Below are 22,246 nucleotides of genomic sequence, written 5' to 3'. Positions count from 1 at the left end.
CCCAACATGCTACTGGAGATCAGTGGAGAAATAACTCCAGAAAGAATGAAGGGATGGAGCCAAAGCAAAAACAATACCCAATTGTGGATGGGACTGGTGATAGAAGCAAGGTCCGATGCTGTAAAGAGTAATATTGCACAGGAACCTGGGATGTTAGGTCCATGAATCAAGGCAAACTGGAAGTGGTCAAACAGGGGATGACAAGAGTGAATGTTGACATTCTAGGAATCAGCGAACTAAAATGGACTGGAATGGGTGAATTTAACTCAGGTGACCATTATATCTACTACTGTGGGCAGGAATCCCTTAGAAGACATGGAGTAGCCATCATGGTCAACAAAAGAGTCTGAAATGCAGTACTTGGATGCAATTTCAAAAATGACAGAATGATCTCTGTTTGTTTCCAAGGCAAACCATTCAATATCACGGTAATCCAAGCCTATGCCCCCACCAGTAACGCTGAAGAAGCTGAAGTTGAGTGGTTCTATGAAGACCTACAAGACCTTCTAGAACTAACACCCAAAAAAGATGTCCTTTTCATTATAGGGGACTGGAATGCAAAAGTAGAAAGTCAAGAAACACCTGGAGTAACAGGCAAATTTGGCCTTGGAGTATAGAATGAAGCAGAGCAAAGGCTAATACAGTTTTGCCAAGAGAACGCACTGGTCATAGCAAACACCCTCTTCCAACACACAAGAGAAGACTCTACACATGGACATCACCAGATGGTCAACACCGAAATCAGACTGTTTGTATTCTTTGCAGTCAAAGATGGAGAAGCACTATACAGTCAGCAAAAACAAGACCAGGAGCTGACTGTGGCTCAGATCATGAACTCCTTATTGCCAAATTCAGACTTAAACTGAAGAAAGTAGGGAAAACCAGTAGACCATTCAGGTATGACCTAAATCAAATCCCTTATGACTATACAGTGGAAGTGAGACATAGATTTAAGAGACTAGATCTGATAGACAGAGAGCCTGATGAACTATGGATGGATGTTCGTGACCTTGTACAGGAGACAGGGATCAAGACCATTCCCATGGAAAAGAAATGCAAAAAGACAAAATGGTTATCTGAGGAGGCCTTACAAACAGCTGTGAAAAGAAGAGAAGCGAAAAGCAAAGGAGAAAAGGAAAGATATTCCCATTTGAATGCAGAGTTCCAAAGAATAGCCAGGAGAGATAAGAAAGCCTTCCTCAGTGATCAATGCAAAGAAATAGAGGAAAACAACAGAATGGGAAAGACTGGAGATCTCTTCAAGAAAATTAGAGATACCAAGGGAACATTTCATGCAAAGATGAGTTCGATAAAGGACGGAAATGGTAGGGGCCTAACAGAAGCAGAAGATATTAAGAAGAGGTGGCAACAGTACACAGAAGGACTGTACAAAAAAGATCTTCATGACCCCGAAAATCACGATGTTGTGATCACTCACCTAGAGCCAGACATCCTGGAATGTGAAGTCAAGTGGGTCTTAGAAAGCATCACTGAAACTCCAGTACTTTGACCACCGCATGCAAAGAGTTGATTCATTGTAAAACACCCTGATGTTGGGAGGGATTGGGGGCAGGAAGAGAAAGGGATGACAGAGAATGAGATGGTTGGATGGCATCACCGACTTGATGGACATGGGTTTGAGTAAACTCCGGGAGTTGGCGATGAACAGGGAGGTCTGGCGTGCTGCGATTCATGGGGTCACAAAGAGTCGGACACGACTGAGCGACTGAACTGAACTGACTGAGTGGGTATGGGAAGAGGCAGGAATCTTGGAAAGGGGCAAGGGAATGTGTAGGAAGAACAATAGAAGGATGGTGGTGAGGGTGGCTCTGGAAGTCTGAAGGAGATCAAGTAGGAGGAGAATGGAAGGAAAATAGCTTGATGTGATCTCTTGATATTAGTGTCAGACTTAGAGTTGGGTAACATTGTGCATCTCTGGTACCTAAGAGATATAGACACAGAAGATTACTGCTATTTGTATTATACAGCTTTTCTACTTTTTGAGTCAGGAAAAGATGTGTATGGAGGAAGATTTAGAATGTTTGTGTGACTCATGAGGCAATGTACCCAGCCCCTGGCAGCTTGACTGGAGTGACTTACTCAAAAATACTTTGTTCACACAATATGTTCTTAAAGTATATAACAAATGAACTTATTAAATGAAGACAAAAATATTAGCCTATCCAAGACTATTTTGATACAATTCTATAATGTTGGAAAATAACTGCAGAAGTTTTTCAAATTGAGTTATATGAGTCAATGTGTACATGTATGTGTGTTTCTGTGTTTCTGTGTGTGTGTGTGTGTAAAGACAGGGAGAGAGAAAATGATGAGGGAGGCATGGAGGGAATCTTTACAAACTTTTGATCAATAAAAATTCATCAAATTAAAGTTTTGATGTGGTTTATGATTCTGCTTAGAAAATGCAAGTGTTTCTTTTTTTTTGAAAAAAAAAAGCATTCTGATGAACAAAAGGGTGCATGGAATTCCTTATTTTTTCTGATACTATCCAAATAGAACTATAATTTTGGTACAAAGGAAGAACAATTTCTATGATAAATATCCTGTTCAATAAAACAGACTATTCTCTTGAGTTTTTTAAAATGTGTTTGACAGTTGAAAGTAAAAATTATACCACTGTCTGAGGCAGCATTCATGATATATAGATGTAATATATATGAAGACTATAACATCATGGGAAATGTTATGAAATCAATGTTATTATAAATTTTCTGCATTCCCCTTGAAGTGGTAAAACATTAATTCTCAATAGACAGTGAAAAATTATGAATATTTCAATATCTAAAGCAATCACTAAAAAGTATTCAAAGGGATAGAGCCGGAACCAAAATAGAACAATTAAAATCAAATACTAGAAACAGGTCAAATAATCTAAATGGTGGCAGAAAAAGAAAAACAGAACAAAGGACAAATAAATAAACATTAGAAGAGATAAAAGATCTCAACTTAGTAATATAAATGTTCAATAGAAACAACTTAAAAAGAAGAGCAAAATAAACCCAAAGAGGCAGAAGAAAATAAAATAAGACCAAAAATAACAAAGTTAAAAGCAGAAAGACAACAGAGAATAACTAAAAAGACTAAAAGCTGAGCTGGTTCTTTGAAAGATGTACTGATACAACTGATAAGTCTCTAGCAAGATAGAGAAACAGAGAACACAAATTACCAATATTAGAAATGAAACAGGAGGCTATTACAGATCCCACAGATGTTGAAAGGGCAATAAGGGACTACACCAAACAATTCTGCATACATAAATTCAAAAACTTTGAATTTAACCAGTTCCCCCGTGGTTTATGAAAACTTAGCCAAGATCAAATAGATCATTTAATAGTCCTATAACTACTAAAGACACTAAATTTGTAATGAAAGAACTCCCCCCAAAATAAATATTCAGACCCAGATGGTTTCAATAGAAAATTCACCAAACATTAATAAGAAATAACATCAGTTCTATGTAATCTTTCTCAGAATATAAAGGATGCCTCTCACAAAGCACAAATAGAGAAATCACAATGAGGTTCATGAGCAATAGGAATGCCAAGATGAAAATGATCACACATCATAACTAGTAATGCCATATTTCAATGCGGGCTTATTTTCATGGGCTTTAAACTGCAGTTTCTATCTAGCACAGTCCAAAAATTTTAAGCCTAAAGAATTCTATCTAGTTGTACCATTTTGGAAATTACAAACAATGATGCAATGAAGCTTTCATTTCTCTGTGTGTGTATGTATGTGTTCCTATATATACTTATATAAATGTTTTTAATCATTTCATAGAAAAATAGTCTAAAAAGGTCATTTATAGACCAAAGGATAAGTACTTTGAAAATTAAATAAGAGAGAATGGGCAAATTGCCATCCAAATTTATACTTCTACTAGAAGTATAAAGACTGATTCCCAACAATCTTACCAGCACTGGATATTAATCATTTAAATTTTTGCTGATCAAATAGAGGATGAATAAACTCATTGTTTAAACTCACAATTTTTTTATTACTAGAAAAGTTGAACATTTTATGTCTATTAAACACCTCTGAACTACTTACACTCTTTGCCAAAGGGGGAGATTCATCTTTCTCTTATTTTTTTGGTCTGGGCCAAGTGGCTTGTAGGATCTTAGTTCCCTGACCAGGGATTGAACCCATCCCTCATGCACTGGAAGAATGAAATCCTACCCACTGGACTGTCAGGGAACTCCCAATTTTTATGTATTAACTTGGGCAATTAAACCTTTGTTATGTGTTATGATTTTTTAAATTAATATTCTGTCTTTTATATATAAATTTACTCTTACTCAAATATTTTGGCCTTATCTTTGAAAACTTGTTTCCCATTATAGATTTTTAAGTAAATTATTTTCATAAGTTACCCAAACTTGATCTACTTTTTGCTTCCTTGTTTTTGACCAATTTGACTCATATTTCAAAGCCTAAATAAAAATCACTTTCTTTGTAACATACTGCCAATCTTTCTCAGGCACAATAAACCATTTTTTTAATGTGCCATTTTTTTAATGTGAGTACTTTTCTAAAGTAATTTTGTACACACTTGACTTTCTGCTATATTCTGGTCTTCTCAAGGCTAGAGACCATGATTTGTTCAACTGTATTACAAAGAACATAGCATACATAGGAAAGTAAATTCTAAAGAAATATTTATGGCTAGATCTAGTATATATAGGCTCTTTGAAATCTGATATAATATTGGGTTATAGAAGATACAGGGTATTATACTATGTGCTGGGGCCTGTGCTGTGGTTAGTTGCTCAGTCGTGTTTGACTCTTTGCAACCCCAGGGACTGTAGCCCACCAGGCTCCTCTGTCCATGGGGATTCTTTAGCCAAGAATGCTGGAGTGGGTTGCCATGCCCTCCTCCAGGTTGCTATGGCCTATGTCTTTCCAAATACAAAAGCACTATCTGCTTTGTGGTATGTAGGGTTGAAGACTCTTCATTTATAACTGGGTGCTATAATAACAATTTACAAAAATGGATAGTCCTATGTATGTTATAGTCTTTGTAATACAGATGAATAAATTATGCATGTGTGTGTGATAAGCCACTTCAGTTGTGTCCAACCTTTTGTGATCCTATGGACTGGGGCCTGCCAGGTTCCTCTGTCTAAGGGATTCTCCAGGCAAGAATACTGGAATGGGTTGCCGTACTTTCTTCCAGGAGGTCTTCCCAACCTGGGGATTGAACCCACATCTCTTTACTTCTGCTGCATTTTGGCAGGCCTGTTCTTTACCACTAGGGTCACCTGCAAAGCCTTGTAAGAAATCATGGTCTTAGATAATAATTTCTAAAAATTCCTAGGGAAAAACCCAATTCAACTAAACAGGGTTTTCTTCAAAGTACAAAGACTAAAGGCATGACAGGCATGCTTAGATAGTTTATAAATAAGGCAGAGCTGAGATATAAAGTAATACAATAGACAATAGAATGAAGAACTAATGAGGATCTTGGAAGCATAGCCTAAATTATAACACTTTTTTGAGAAATCTCATTCAATTCATTCATTAATCCAATATAGTTCATTCTTCAGTGACATTAAAATCATCCTAATGAAGAAGGCACATATTCTCTGCAATTCAAGTTCTCTTTGTTCATAATAAGAGCAAAATATTATGACTCCACTTCATAGTTTTTAAGGTGAAGGTAGTTTTAAAAATCAATAAAAATGTGATGACATTCTCAATTTCAAGAGTTTTGTCCTTGATAATCTGACAAGTAATTTCATGTTCACAGATTCATATTTCTTGCATAGTGAGAAAATGTTTGGCATGGATCCCAAATGTTTTTTATCATATGCAAGAGAAAAGTAATTTATGTGCAGAGTTTTGTAACTATTTAACTATTAGCCTATATACAAAAAAGTGAAAATATGCTATCAAGTAATGGACTAACAGAGCTTCACACCAGTTGCAACAGCTCTCAGTTTAGAAGGACAAGGAATCTCGGAGGATCTTAGTTCTTACTTTCTAAACCAGAACACCAGTTACTATTACATCCTGAGCTAGTCCACCATTTTGTCATTCATTTAGCTAAGGACTACCAATGTTATCTAGTCCTACCCATGTGGCCTCCTCACATGGATGCCTATGAGGATGTCAGAATGGTCCTAAGTCAAGGGAAAACCCAGGATTCATGCAGAACTACACTTTAATAGCAATGCCTCAGTTCTTTGGAGAGAAAAACAGAAAGACCACAGAGAGGCAAGTATGTATTCAATTCAGCCTCACTCTACTTGCATATTCCTTTCAATACAGTTGTTTCCAAGTGATTTTGTTTCCCATACTGGCAAAACTCCATTTCGTTTTCCAGTTTTTCCTGAATCACTTGAATTCTCTGCTCCTTGCAAATGTTTCTACTCTGCTCTTATAGCCTGATTTCTTGTTACCCTCAACCTGACACATTTAATTTCAAGCTCTAAGCTGCTGGTGAGTGATAGCAGCACTGTGTTTCATTATTCCTAGTTAGCAATGGTGTCCTGTGCCTGCCTCCCCAGAGGAGAGAAAGGTATGGAGACTCTCTACTATATGACTATCTCTTGGTGGAAGAGTAGAGACTTTTCCACACAGGTAAACCTCAATCTCATAGAAACAGAGGTACTCAAGAAAAAACAGAGGCCAAGTTTCACTCAAATGCAATACTGTAGAAAAAGAATGAGAAAAGATTGCATCCAATAATGTGGGCAAAATACTGACACTGCTGATGACTATGCACATCATCCTATAAAAGGTTTTTAACCACTTTTTTTTTATTTATTAAATTTAATTGTTTTGAATTGTTAATTCTATTAAAACAATGATAATAATTTATACCTCATGAAGTTCCAGGAAAGATTAAATAAAATATCAGATGTGTTAACCATTATCTGATATTGAAGCCTAAGAAAATTTGTAATTCAGACATCTAAGGGGAACATTTAAATCAGTTTCAAATGGAATACTCTGTTTCAATGAGACCAGCATAAATGAGCATCAACAAAAATCAGTTAAAAAGAATCAACATCAGGCATATATATTCATAGCCGATGCTCAGGAAAAAATTTTGAATATAAGTGAATAATCCTCTCAAACATTTCTTAAATAATAAAAACCTAAAAAACAAGGCGTGCCTTCTTAGCTAAATAAGACACTGGCCACATGAGCAATTATATCTGAATTTCTTTGCCTTTCTCTCCGTCCTCCTTACCCTCTTAGAAGATCACTGTATAGCTTAGCTGATTCTTCCTTAGATACTACACTAGGTTTTCTCCAAAGTTTCCTTTAACTCTTTTGTAAAAGCACCAAAAGTGAAAGTGTTATTTGCTCAATTATGTCTGGCTCTTTGTGACCCCATAGACTGTAGCCTGCCAGGACCTTCTGTCCGTGGAGTTCTCCAGGCAAGAATACTGGAGTGGAGAAGGAATTCCCTTCTCCAGGGGATCTCCCCAACCCAGGGGTCAAACCAGGGTCTCCTGCATTGCAGGAGGCTCGTCTGAGCCATCAGGGAAGCCCCCAAAGCACCAAAATGAACTTTAAACGACTGAATCTTTATGACTCAAAGGGCAAATCTGAGTACTTTCAAACCGAACTGGGGAAACAATGGAGGTAAAGAAGGAGCACAACACTTTTTATACTGATCTACTATAATCAAAATGGAAGGAATACAAGAGAGGACAGGACTGAAAGCTTTGCTGTTGTGAATGTTGAAGCAGAGAATGGTTCCCTGATTGGTGGTTTTCTAGAACTTTGCTACCAAATACACTACCAACTAGCTGCACAAAACAACTTAAATTTAAATTAACTAAAGTTACAATTAAGTTCCTCATTTTGCACTAGCCATATTTCACATGCCCAAAGGATTCACATGGCTAATGGCTACTGTGTTGAACAATAGAAATATAGGACATTCTAGCCATTGGGGAAAAAAAAAATCTTTTGGACAAGGCCATCTTAAAGGGAACATTTTAACTTTTTAGATAACTTCCAAGTCTCATTTCTTATGACTTTAAAAACTCCTGAGGGCCTACTAAGGGCAAAACATGGCAAAAAAAAAAAGAAAATACTGTGCATGACAAAACATGACACTGGTCCCCTTTAGAGTTAGAGAAAGAAATATTATAATAGATAAAATTAATATTATATAATAAGTCTTATGACTAAAATTATACCTAGATTGCTTCTGTAGAATGATCTCTAATTCAGACTGGTAGAGAACAGTGATATGGAATGTTTTCCTAGAGAAGGTAAGGCAAGCTTGATGTTGAGGGATGGATAGGAAATGGCTAGATACGAGGTAGAAAAAATGAGATGTTCTCAAGGAGAAAATGTCTAACAGCAAAGGAGAAACAGCATGGCACATTAAAAAACCATGTGCTTCAGTATGTGAGAAGATAATAATAATAGGAACTGTAGATGAAAATACTTCATTCTGCATTTTAAATTAAATAACTTTGACTCGCTTTTATGAGAAACAGAAAATCCCTGCCTGGAGAGAATGTAAGAAGACACAGGGCATCAACCTAGGCAAACCTATCAGCATAAGAGGTGATATTATTAAATGAATGGGGACTATCCTAATTTCTAAGTCACTGTCAAATCAGAATTTATGTATTTATAAATATTTATGCTTAATTATCATACATTCCCAGGCTTTGAATTACTTAACCTTGGATTTACCTATCAGTTTCTTTTCACTATCTCAAGGATAATTGAGAACTGAACCCATATGAAGATGGAATGGGCCAATGAAGAAGTGTATTTTTCATTTATCAATTTGGTGACAAAATATCAGTGTATTTGTAAAATTACAACTTTCTATTTTTGGTCATTTGCTCTCCTTTTTCCCCCATCTCCTCTTCTCCCAATATTAAAAAGTACAGTCTGTATCAAAAAGTATACAGTGAGAATTCCAGTAAAATCTTACATTGAATCAGAAAGACAAGGGTATACCAAAACATCTTTCATCTGTACCATTCCTTCAAGTGAAGTTACCTGGTAATCGCCCCCACCTCCAAAAAAGAAAGGCATGGTACATTATAAAGCACTCCGTTTAATCACATCAGCAGACACTCTATGACACCCCACCCTCTTTCTAGCTCTTTTAGTTTCTATTTTTCTACAGATTTTTGTTTGCTTTTATACAGGAAAAGCAGTAGGGCTTGTGGGATGAATGAATGATTAAAAAAAAGAAAAGAAAACACATCAGTTAGCATGATGGATTGCACAAATACAAGAAAGTTCACCTAAGCACCTCAGTAAAATGTTTTACTATTCTTAACCTGTATACTTCTTAGCTGCTTGGGAGGTGTGTACATCTAAGTTCTTACCATTTTATAACTGAGGTCTAAGGTCATGAGTGACCCAGTGGTGAAGTAAAAAAAAAAAAAGAGAGAGAGAGCCTATTTTAGATATTAGCTTCTTTCCTCTTACTCTATTACCAGGTACTTGAATCTGTATATTTGTGTAGAATTTACTTCATCCTTCATCATTTAAAAAGGATAATTCTATAAGAAAGGCAGTTTGCCATAGAAGAAAGTGCTTTGGATACAATCCAGGATTTGACTTTGGTTCTGTCTCCACCAGCTGTGAAACACTGGGAGGAGCAATTCAGATAAAGAATGCAAGGAATTACTTACAACCCTCTTCTCCACACCAATGGAAACATATACATTATGCAGAGTTGAGGCAGACTCAGAATCCACAGCTCTTAATTATTTCTCTGCTGACCACAATGACTCTCTTTCCAATGGCCTTGACCATTCTGAGTCACCTGATTTTTAAGTTTCAGGGAAGAGGTATAACAGAGAAGTGGATAGCAAGACCCACAGATTTAAAGGGGAAGCCCACGCCACTCACCCACATGGGGTCACTCAGGTCCGAGTCCTGCATGCGAATACAGTCCATACTAATCTCAATCTTGTTTGTAGCACCATTTTCTGATGGTTCATCCACAAAGTTCAAGTCAATGGGCTGAACTGAACAGATGGGTCTGCCATAAAGGAAAACAAAAGTGTGTTAGGTGTGGAAAGGGACAAACACACACACATTCGGTTGGTAACAATGAGCTCTTTTTGCTTTAAAGTTGGCAAGGCTCATTGGTTGGAGTAAGAAACCCTCAGCATGAATTCTGGCTCAAATACTTACCAGATATGAAACCTCTGGTATTCCAAATCTAAGCTCCATTTGTAAAGTAAAAATCACTGCCCTCATCAAAGAATCACTAGGTGGAACACAGAACAGAAGGAACGAGTCAGAGATATATCCTAATCGTATGGGTCCCCAATACTCTGATATTGTTTCATCTTTCCCTTAATTTACTTAGGTGTCCCAACCTAATCTTAAGGAGATAATTATCCTCTTCCTAGCAAGGTATAATGAACAATAAAATTTAGTGTTTTACTTTCTCAGTGATTATTTACAATATAAAAGTATATAAGTCTTTAACCCAAAGGAATGAATTTGAGTATCAGAGTCATTGGGGAAGTTATTTTGGGTTAGGTAGGAGAGTCCTTCTGATCCTCCAAAATTATACCACCTTGGAACAACAATGATTTTCTCCTGTTGAAAACTGAATAAATCTGTGCTGAATTTTGAACACAGAGATACTATTGGAGAGAATATTTTTTTCCCAATAATATCACCTGATTTTTATTGATTCTAAAAACATGCCTTCAAAAGCAGTACTTCGACTATCCACCACTACCTATTTATAACAGTTCATGTAAAACAGCTTTTTTGCTTATTTGATACTTACTGTTCCAGAAAATCCCAGATGTGCTGGAAAACCTCTGGACTGAGGAATTCACTTGTCTGTGTGCTCTGGGACATAGTGGATCGGTAATAACTTTCTTTCCAAGAGAAATGGGCTGGGGTTTCTACAAACCTTAAATGGATAAAAATGAAACTAGAGTTAGTTTCTACGTTAATGAGACAGAATATTAAAATTAAAGCATAGTCAATCAAAATCTTGAGTGAATGAATCTTCAAAAACATGCAGGTATACACAGCAAATTTTATGAGTTAAGCAACTGGTATCTCTTTAGGCAGTGGCAAGGATCCCATTTTGTGATTAAAATCAGGCAATCAAGCCTTCTATCAAAGCTCTACTTCTTAACTAGAAAAGTTACACTCTGCACCTCCACTATCCAAAATCTACATTCTGCAGATTTCAAAAAGAAAATAAACATTCCCTCACTAAGTCTGACAGTGAATCTGACCTATTATTAAACCCATTTCACAAATGTCTCAATTGATTATCTGCCCATTCAGCCTCCAGCAAGTAAAAAGCAAAATCAGAAAATAAAAATGAGTTTAGAAATCTTAAATTTTACCCTCAGCATAGTTATCCCTCTCATTAACTACCATCTTAGCATCAGGCCCAGGGACAATAAATTCAAACTTTTGAATTCGATTTTTCTTTAATCACCAGTTACATATCTTAGTGTATGCGTGGGTGGTTTTTAATTGGAATGTAGAATTCTATATCAGACTAAGGGATAAGCAAACATCTGAATACACTGCAAATAAATGGTATTTCTATTTGCTTCATTTTGTTATAGGGTCCTCAAGTTTGCTTTTACTTAAAAAAAAAAAAAAAAGAAAACTTGATCCTTATACATGTGAAGGAAAACATCAGCTTTCTCAGGTGATAAAGTCTCCAAATCTGTATTCTATCTGCATATCTCACCTTAAACGTATGTGATTCATTGTGATTATCAGTAGACTATTTTTACTCTAGGATGAACTTGGCTAAGCTCTTAATCATTACTGTTAGTATTATAAAGAGTTAAAGAAATAGTGGGATAGTCAATTATCTTAAATTTGCAAATGAATGCTTTAAGTCTAGTTACATTAGATTTGCTGATGGTTTTTAAGCTTTATAGAGACACACATTCATTTACTAAAGTCAGATATACAGAGAACATCTATTATTTGTCAGGAAATTAATGGGCACTGGAAATAAAAGTAAATAAGACTTTCACCCACTAAAAGGTCCTGGTAAAGAAGTTAAAACAGGGGGAAAAAATCTCTAATAAATGTGATAAAAATGCACATAACACTGTAAATGTACAATGATGACATATACCATCTCATCTGATAGATCAAGGAAAAAGCCTTAAATGATGAGAAGAAATTAGTCAGGCCAGATAAGAAGTAAAGTTACAGAGTTAACAGTCTGTTATGCTATTGAAAGTGAAAGTAAAGTGAAAGTAAGTCGCTCAGTCGTGTCCAACTCTTTGCGACCCCGTGGATTGTAGCCTACCAGGCTCCTCAGTCCATGGGATTTTCCAGGCAAGAATATTGGAGTCGGTTGCCATTTCCTTCTCCAGGGGTGATGCTATTAGCCTAGTGTAAAAATTTTGGGCCGAGAATGTCAGGAGATAAAGGTGGAGAGTGACATGCTGTTTTAAAAGCTTAAATTCTTCTGGTGAGTGTTGAAGAATTTTGTAAGATATTTTTAAGCAAACTTAATATTTTGAAATAATTATAGATTCACATACAGTTATAATAAAAAATAAAGAGCATATCCATGTACCCGGAGAAGGCGATGGCAACCCACTCCAGTACTCTTGCCTGGAAAATCCCATGGATGGAGGAGCCTGGTAGGCTGCAGTCCATGGGGTTGCAAAGAATCAGACATGACTGAGCGACTTCATTTTCACTTTTCACTTTCATGCATTGGAGAAGGAAATGGCAACCCACTCCAGTGTTCTTGCCTGGAAAGTCCCAGGGACGGGGGAGCCTGGTGGGCTGCCATCTATGGGGCCACAGAGTCGGACACAACAGAAGCGACTTAGCAGCAGCAGCAGCAGCGTCCATGTACCAGTTACCCAATTTTCCCCAATGGGAAGTAACATCTTACAAAACTGTCATATAATATCACAACTAGAATATTGACATTGATATGATCTTATTCAGAAATTCTAATATTATTGTACTTTCTTTTGTGTCTATGTGTGTGTATTCATTTCTATACAATTTTTTATCACATACGTAGGTTAATGTAGCCATCTCTACAGTATTAAAGGATGTGAAGCATGAGTTTGACCCAAAATATATCTGATAAATCTGAAAGTTGTATGGAGGAAGGATTTATAGCTTATTGGTTTATGGACAAAGTTATTTATGAGGTTGTATAAGTCCAGATAATACATGGGGTGGAGATGATGGAGACAATTTTAATAATTAGTGAAAAGGTTAAATCAGATATTGTTTATGTTACTGAAGGAAGAAGAAGGAATAGTAGAGGCGAGGATGATGTCAAGTTTCCAACCTTAATGAACTCAGTGGTTGATGATTCCATTAATGAAACCAATGAATACAGTTGGAATATCTGGCTTGGAAAGAAAGGAGAGATGGTGAGTTCCATCTTAGCATGTTAAGTTTGAGGAACCAATGGGATATATTAAAAGTATAGCACACAGTTGAATAAACTTTAAACTTATGGGAGAGAAACAGGCCAGAAGTTTAGAAACAGAAATCCTCATTATAGTGTGGTAAAAATCCATGAGAACAGATTCAATGGCCTAAGCAGAGCAGGTACAATGAGTAAGAAAGTTAACCTGATGGAGGTGGAAATAAGAGTGGGCTATGAAAGTTTACAATGTTCCTCATGGGCCCATCCAGAAAAATCTGTCCATAATTAGAAGAGCATCTGAAAATCCAATATCTTTACATCAAAAGAGTAAATTCATTTTCTTTATTTCTTTTGGGGAAAGAATCCAGACTTGGTTTATATACTCCCAACTAGTGAGTAGAAAGGAAGTGAAATTTAATAAATCTAATACTGACTGAGAGTTAAGATTTCACCCACAGGTGACACTTTTGAATATGCTTGATTTTGAATATGTTCCTTCAAATAAGACAGAAGGAGAAGGAAGTGGAGAAAATAAAAATTCCTAAGCAGTGAAGAAAATGGAGGTAAACAAAGGTATGAATTGACTATTCAAACTCCAAAATGTAAATAAGCTGTCATATGGATTATCCTGCACATGGACCCACAAGCACATCCCTAATATCCAAAGACCTTAACACCGTGATTGATAACCTGACAGCCAGGTGAGTACTAGAAGGTAAACTCAGCAGCATGAAGTAGATTCTCAGTGATATTCAGTGTGTGACATTTAATATGAAAATGTACATGTTTCTTCTTAAAGATGGCAGAAATGTAGGTATAGTTTCTAAGAGACTGACAGTTAACATAACCTAGATCTTAAATAACAGACAGTATGGGGCTGACTCAAAAAGAAGAAAGGAGCTTAGATGGAAGTTAGATGCTGTCACTTGCCTCTAAAGCAGAGAGAAAAAATATCATTGACTCCAATATCACTTAGGATTTCTATTTCTTTTACTATTTCTACACGGAAGTTCTGGTTTGTCTCATGCTTGCTCTGGTATTCCTTTGTTTCATATTTTCCTTTTAGTTTCTCTTTGATTTCTAAAAAGACCTTCCCTGTATCTCTGACGTTACAGCTAACCAGATCCATCACCTTGAAAATGCCCCTCAGTTGCGTGAGCTTCAGTTTTCTTGAATGTCACATGAAGAGCATCATCTCTGCTCTGTTGCCTTTCAAACGCCTGCCCAGTCCTCAGTACTCTCCAGCCCACAGCGGATTTCCTGGTTGCTTATTTGAAATAAAATTTTTCCTTAAATTTTCTTGGCCTCCTGTTGCATCTCGCAAATGCTAGCTTTTTACCTGTGTAACAATTATGACAAAGAATTTTAAATAATTGAAGGCTGAGCCTAGATCTCTCATCTTTGCAGTTTGATAGTTCCTTGAGGTTAGAGTAGAGTGAACATGGGTATTGGAGTGAGACAGACTTGGGTTCAAATCTCAGTTTTACTGTTGACATTCTATGAAGCCATGGCCATGCTACTTAGTATTTTTGTACCATACATTTTTCAGCTATGCTTCCTTCACAGAGTGGTTGAAGGCATTACTTGAAAGGCTTACCTATAGAAAATGTGTTATATGTTTTTGTTTACACAAACAATGATTGTGTTTACATAATCAATACACTGATTCTATTAGATCAAATACCATATAATTTGTATCCAGGCAATACTTACTGAACTAAGCTAACTAAATAGTGTATTTGAAAGGTTTGTCAAAGTTTTAAAAGTGTCACACAGACGTATTGATAATTGCCTTAACTGGAATCATCACTCATTTCAATTCAGTTCAAATCTTGCATTCTGTATCTGTATCCTTGGACCAAAACAACGCCCCATCACCTCTCACTTTCTCCTAGGTTGCCTTTGTCTCAGGCTTGCAACATTAAATTAGGCAGCTTCCTCCCTCACGGCCTCAAGCATCAAGAGGGCTTTATTAAAAAAGATGAGGGTGGGGTATGGTATAGATTGGTGATTATTAAATTGTTTCATGAAACCCTAGGTGCCTCAGTGTATTCACATATGTAAAGAAATGGCCATATCAGCAGATCTCCAGAAACATAGCTGTCCTTAATACAATGAAGTTTGACTTTTGTCTGTTTTCCAAGTATTAGGGCTCTGAGCAAGATTTCATTTGAAGAAAGGGCTCTGTTTTAAAAAAAAATCAATTGTCTAGCTTTGAGGATATTCAGGGTCTCTCTTCTGCAAACCCAGTATTGATTTCCATTTGTGAATAAATACGCAAAATATTTTTGAGAGAAAGGAAGGGAAGTGATCAGCTGATATCAGAAAGAATGAAGTAAGTCCTACCTATCTTCCAATGTTTTGCCTTTGGGTGAAATCTCTGTATTAATTCAGGGCTTCCCTGGTGGCTCAGTGATAAAGAATCTGCCTGCCAATCAATTCAGGAGATGCGGGTTCAATCCCTGGGTGTTGACTGGCCTCAGGAGCAGTCCAAATCACACAATTTCTTCTGTATTTTTAGTTCAGAAACATTCCCCTGCTTTCAGTTTACTCTGCAATTATCATTATTAATTGTCATGCTTAATTTTAAGGATGCTGAAGAGCACCTTGATGTCTTTTAGTAAACTGCCTCTTTATTGAACCCAACAGTGCCCAAGAGCCCCGGAGGAGTAAATTTACTCAAATACTTGAGGTAAACTCACTTCCTGGAAGTCACCCACATAATCTAAATCAGGCCCATTAAGAACTTTTCTTTGGAAGGAAATATTTTCTTTTCAACTTCATGTTGAAAAATGACCAGTCTGTTCCTTCTCTTAAAGTCAAACCCATCTTCCAGCTTCACTTTTGACATACAAAGCTTAAATGGATAAGGGGAAAGGGTGGGAGAGATAATTTAGGAATTTGGGATCAACATACATAAACTACTACATATAAAATAGAAAACCACCAAGGACCTACTGTATAGTATGCCCCAGCCCCCAAATTCTCTCATTACAGTCGGTGTATCTAATATCAATTCACCAGTTTTTAACTCTGAGGTGATCTTTCCCTCTCTCAAGTACTGAATCTTCTGACTCATATTTTGTGTCCTTCTTTTAATCACAGGTATTTGCTGCCTTAAAGGTGAGGTTTCTCTGATTTATAGAGAGAAATCTTTTCTTATACTCCCAATTCCCATTGAACATTCTTCCTGCCTTCATTTCACTTGTCAGAATTCCCTTCTAACCTGCATATATGATCATCAGTCTTCCCCACACAGTATTTTTATCAGGTCACTTTTCCCTGACTCAGAATTTGCAGTCACTCATCTTTGTGCCCTGGACAAAACTTAATCAGCTCTGGCAGCCCATCATTCTCTTTATTCTTTTGAAAAGACCCTCTTTTCTAAAATATTCACCAGCTGCATTCTACATCTTGCTCGTTTTCAACCAAGAATCTTTTCAGATCATGATCTCTTATACTCCACTATCTTCCCACAAACTTTATTGTTTACATTTGCCAACATCCAGTAAAACTCAGCTCAGAAGGGCTACTGCAATAGACTGAATGTTTGTGTCTATCCCAAAATCCATATGTTGAAACTTATTGGAGGTGAGGTCTTGGGAGGTGATTAGGTAATGATGGTAAAGTCCTCATGAATGGGATTAGTTCCCTTAAAAAGAGGCTTCACAGAGTTCTCTTGCCCCTTTCACTATGTGAAGTTAGCAATCTATGAACAAGGAAGGGAGACCTCATCAGACATCGAACCTGCTGGTGCCTTGATTTTGGACTTACTAGATCCCAGAACTGTGAGAAATAAATTTTTGTTGTTGACAAGCCATTTGGTGGTATTTTGTTATAGCCGCTGGATGGGTTAGGCCAGTGACAATATTTTCTTTTTTTGTTTGTTTGAGTTCATTTACTCAATTTGGCACACTGTAAGTACTCTTTCCTTAGTTAATTCTATTATAATTTATTCATGTTGAAATGGCATTGCCCCAGCTAACAAGTTAGGAACTGAAAGTCAAGAACCATGTTATTAATTTCCTGGTTCTTTACAACACAGAGTTGTAAAACAACAATAACAATGACAACAAAAAAATTGGAAAAGACTTTATCTCTCAGCATCTATACTTTCTATAAATGAGGACTCACAGGGGTTTTATTGATAGTCCCATATGAGTATAAAGGTCTAGAAGGACTGTGGGAAAATTGAATCAGAGGGATTTTCTTAATATTGAGGAATGCACTAGATTGAATTTAGACAAATAAACTCACTAAAATCATTCTATGAACTTCTATGTATTTTTTCAATCACTTATCTGCAACTGTATTATATATTTATTGGTCTTTTGACAGTTCTCCATCAGAATGCAAAGTCATTGAGAGCAACCATTGCCTTGTTCACTTCCACATCCCTAGAACCTATTACAGCACCTGGAAATATAGGCTTCCACTGCTTTCTGAAAATATCTCATTCCTATGAAACCGAAAAATTTCACAAGCAAAGAATATCTTTCTGAAAGTTCTCGTTATGCCACTTCACCAAAGAACTATGTTAGTGTTGGTTTTCATGAAAGAAATCTGAAGACTTTTTTTTGCTTTTAAGGAAAAAGTCATAGGAACTTTTCTGGTAGTCCAGTGGCTAAAACTCCATGCTCCCAATGCCAGGGGCCCATGTTCAATCCCTGGTCAGGGAACTAGAGCCTGCATGCTGCAACAAAGACCCAGAGTAGACAAATACATTAACAAACAAAAATATTTTTAAGAAAAGAAAAAAGTCATTGCCTTACTGATGGAGGTATTTTTATACCCCTCTCCTACCACTTCCCCCAAATTCCTAATATTTCAATGTTGTCTATTGCCTTAGCTCTACTTGAGAGATATAAGAAAATTATAGTTATGAATGATTAATAAACTTCCACATTATAGTCTCCCAAGACAGAAATTGTATGAATATGTCTTTGTATCCCTACAAGTACCAAAATTCCTGACATAATAATATGGCATTTATAAACATTTGATGAATGAATAAATGGCCTTGGTTCATGCAAACAAGCATGGTTAGTATACAAATACAGATCAGATTGACTCTGAAGTCTTCACTCTTTATGACAAATCACAAAGATTTCTAGAGGGAAGTGGATGTTTTGTAGCAATACAAGAGACAGAAAAAAATTTAAAACCAAGAATGGAAACAAAGAGACGGGTATATCCTCAGAAGCCCAGGAGGACTTTGCTGTAATGATACAACCCAATGAATAAGGTTTTCAGTGGTAACTCTGAGTCATCAAGCATTTTCATGTCACACTTTCTTGGTTTGGTGGTGGTCTGACTCTTAACAACCCCATGGACTGTAGCCTGCCAGTCTCCTCTGTTCACGGGATTCTCCTGGCAAGAATACTGGAGTGGGTTGCCATTTCCTTCTCCAGGGCACCTTCTCAACCCAGGAATCAAACTCAGGTCTGCATTGCAGGCAGCTTCTTTACCAACTGAGCTACTAGAGAAGCCCTATTCTTGGTTTAGAAGGACAGCAGAGTATGTATGCCTTATTTTCAGAAATACCTATATTACAATATAAAAAGGAAAAAATGCTATTTAAACAGTTTATCTAAAAAACTCACTTATGTGGAATGACATATTTTCTAAGGGATCCTTATAGATAAGTTTCATCTTTTGCTAAATCATTATGGTCCTTTGTGGTTCCAGTCTGATCAGGAGCACATCTTTTGTTACAGTCTAGTTTTTTATTTAGTTTCCATTGAGTGGTTGGTTGTTTGAGATAAGAAAGTCATCTATTTCAGTTTTTGGCTTTGTGGCTTCACAGTATAGCAGAGTATCTGGTACAAGGGTGGGGTGGGGACCAAGTCAATACTTATTGAAGTAAGTATTTGGAAAGTTGGAGTAAAAATAGCAATGCCAATATCTAGAGCAGAAATAACAGTTAATATTTGATTGCGTCTATGGGCAAGGTACTCTGCAACATACGTGGCATATATTAATTTTCATAATATCATGTAAATATCAATATTACCCTATTTTCCAGATAAGAAAACTGGAACCTAGTCATGCTTTTCCTCAAGATCACATGGTAACTGGGAAGATGGCAACTCAACAGGTCTTAAGGATTTGACTTCAGAGGCTCTATTCTGTTATTTACAAAGTCAGTCATTTGGGGAAAGTTATTCAGCCTCTCTGAGCCTCAATTTCCATATCTGTCACAGTGAAAAGAGAAGAGTACCTATCTCTCATGGAGAGGGCAGGCCTCGGATCCTGATTTTAGGTGCTTATTCCACTTCCCCAGCAAGGGGCAGTAAGTGCCACAATCCACTGCTCTACAGACTCACTGGTCTGTATTTGGAAAATACAGAGTCCCTGTCCATACCTCCAAGAGATTCTAGTTCAGGTAATCTGGAGTGAGGTCCAGGAATCTACACTTTAACAAAACTTCACATGAAAACACACAGCTTTGCAATTCACCTGAAATCGATTCTGTTGCAATTGTTAATCAAAAAATAGAGCACCTTGAGAAATCTGCATTTTCTCCAAATCTGTATCCTTAAATAGGTATTATCACAGTCTTATTCAATAAGATTTTTTTTATCACTTGAGTAACACAGTATGGTATAATAATTATAATTACTATTATAGAACACATATCACATGTTAGACATTGTTCTAAATGTTTTACAGATAGCAATGCTTGTAATCTACCCAATTACCCATAATAAAGTGGACTATCATTATCCTCATTTTAGAGATGAGGGAACTGAGGCACGCAGACGACTAGAAAGTTCCCTAAAGATGCACACTTGATAAGGGAGGGCAGCAGGCTCTGCAGGCTGTGCTATTTACCATTACACTGTGAGGACGCTGCCAGGACAGAGGTCAGAGCCCCAGCTTATAGGTGATCTTGGCCAAGTCCCTGACCCTCTATGGGATTTACAGTCCGCCTCTGTGAGGTGAGGAGGCTGACACTAATGATTTCTAAAGTCCTCTGGATCCAAAATTCTATTATTCATTCTACAGGAGGTTTTTGACCTCGTTATCTGACAGACCAAGACCTTAGAAATTCTGACCGTAAAACACTCCCACTTCTAGAACTTCCCCATTATTATCTTTACTTTACCTGCCAATTCAAAAAAACTTCCTTCTGAGTAATCTGTCCTTTGCCACTCTTTCTTGCTGAGGAAACCAAATATTCTTCAGCCCAGAGCCTGTAGATCTGTCTTTACAGTTTCCTTCGAAGCCCTGAAGCCTTATGCTTAATCAGGCTTGCAGAGTGCTTCCACCTGAGTCCGTTTGAACCTCATTGCCCTCCCCAATAGGCCTCTAGCCTCTTGCTCTTTTTCCTTTCCTCTTGAGCAATGGCCCTCTTCTGGCCTAATTCATCCTCAGTAACATCTCTTCAAACTGTCCACCTTACCTCTCCACTTGTGTGTGGTTGGCCTATTCGAGGCTGAAACTTTCAGCTTCTTTTAGTCTCGTATTTCTCAAACCTGGTTACACAATAGAAGAGATGAGATGCTCAAAATATAGGTGGATGGGCACTCCTACAAACCAATTAAGTCCAAATTTGGAAGAGTGGAATCTGGCCAGGAGTACTATTTAAAATTCAGGAGTTCCCCAAGAGCTGCTAACGGGAGGCATTAGTTAAGAACTACTGGTGTCTAGGTCCAGGGATTTTACAGTGGGGAATATAAGCAAATCAGAATCACCTGGGCTGCTGGCTGACCTGACTCCTAGAGAGGGAAGTCTGGGCATGCAAGGCAAATAAGGGGACAGCCTACAGGAGGTCTAGAGAAACTCCTTCATGAAGAAAAGTTTTAGCTGAGCCTCCAAAGCAAGATGGTTCACTACGCTTTCCTGTCATCCATCTTCACAGAATAACCCAAAGCTCCTATTGCATCTTGCTCCAAGTTAATATTTCTAATCATAAAGAGCAGTTCGGAGGAAAAAGCACCCAAGGGGAATATGCGTATTCTTTTTGCTGCTGTGGACTAACTGGCTGGGTAACTTTGGGGGAAACCCCTTTTTCTTGCAAGTCTTGATTTTCTCCCATACGTAAAGCAAGGTTATTGGATTACTAGATAATCACCCAGCTTCCTTCCTATTTTATTATTCTACTATTTTAAGGCCCCGCTATTGTTCCTTGACTATTATACAACCAGGCCCAGTTTTGCTACATTCAGCTGACACCAGACTTCGACACAAAGCTATTTCTAACCCTTGGGGAAGACTGCCCCTTGCAAGTCAATGACAGGGCTGCAAAGACTCCCTGCCTCAAATTCCCTCAGTAGGGAAAGAACTACTGCTGCCCCAACTGCAGTTCAGGCCTCCCCTCCAGAAAAATCTTCCTTCTGTGTGCTCTCTGATAGCATCCCCATCTGATAACAATCACCTCCTTTGCTTCTGGGCCTCCCACTTCCTATAGGCAGCCTGCCTTCATGAATGTGACTTGGAGAGACCAACCTTGTCTATGGACAGGCCCTTTCTCTCCCCCATCCAAGTGCCCAGGCCTGCTTAGAAGGTGGATACAGACTGGTAGCAGTTTTGCCAGGTGAGCCTTTGGTATTTGCTTGCTTTGTCTTAGTGCTAGAGGGCCAAGTCTATGAGGAGGTGCTGGAATGGTGACTATGAAGCAGAGAAGTGGTAGTTGGAGTCTCTCCCTTTCCTCTCCCTGTCTTTAATGAAAAGGTATATTATATAAAGGAGTTGAAGGGAGAATGGCCTCTGAGACTATCTACAATGATACCCTTTCTGGGTACTGTGTATACATATGTATATTTTACAAATAGTTGCAATAAACTTAAGCTAATAATGGTAATAAAAATCATAAAGGTAATATTTGATTGGATTTAAAAAAAATAAAATCAGGAATGTTGATAGATTTTG

At 37.4% G+C, this 22,246-nt stretch overlaps 1 protein-coding gene across 3 annotated transcripts in view; it reads right to left on the bottom strand.

The window, feature by feature from the left end:
- The window catches only part of TP63 (tumor protein p63), a 246,224-nt gene that overhangs the window by 143,363 nt on the left and 80,615 nt on the right, over positions 1 to 22,246 (bottom strand). For all 3 annotated transcript variants that reach the window (XM_061167911.1, XM_061167912.1, XM_061167913.1), the window contains exons 2-3: positions 10,769 to 10,897; positions 9,871 to 10,003 (exon numbers count right to left, since the gene is read on the bottom strand). In XM_061167911.1, the coding sequence (XP_061023894.1) occupies positions 9,871 to 10,003; positions 10,769 to 10,897 (262 nt within the window). The remainder of the gene's footprint in view (positions 1 to 9,870; positions 10,004 to 10,768; positions 10,898 to 22,246) is intronic.

This window comes from Dama dama, chromosome 19, assembly GCF_033118175.1.
Source record: "Dama dama isolate Ldn47 chromosome 19, ASM3311817v1, whole genome shotgun sequence".
In the NCBI taxonomy this organism is placed as follows: Eukaryota; Metazoa; Chordata; class Mammalia; order Artiodactyla; family Cervidae; genus Dama; species Dama dama.
This window is presented reverse-complemented; position numbering and strand designations above follow the sequence as displayed.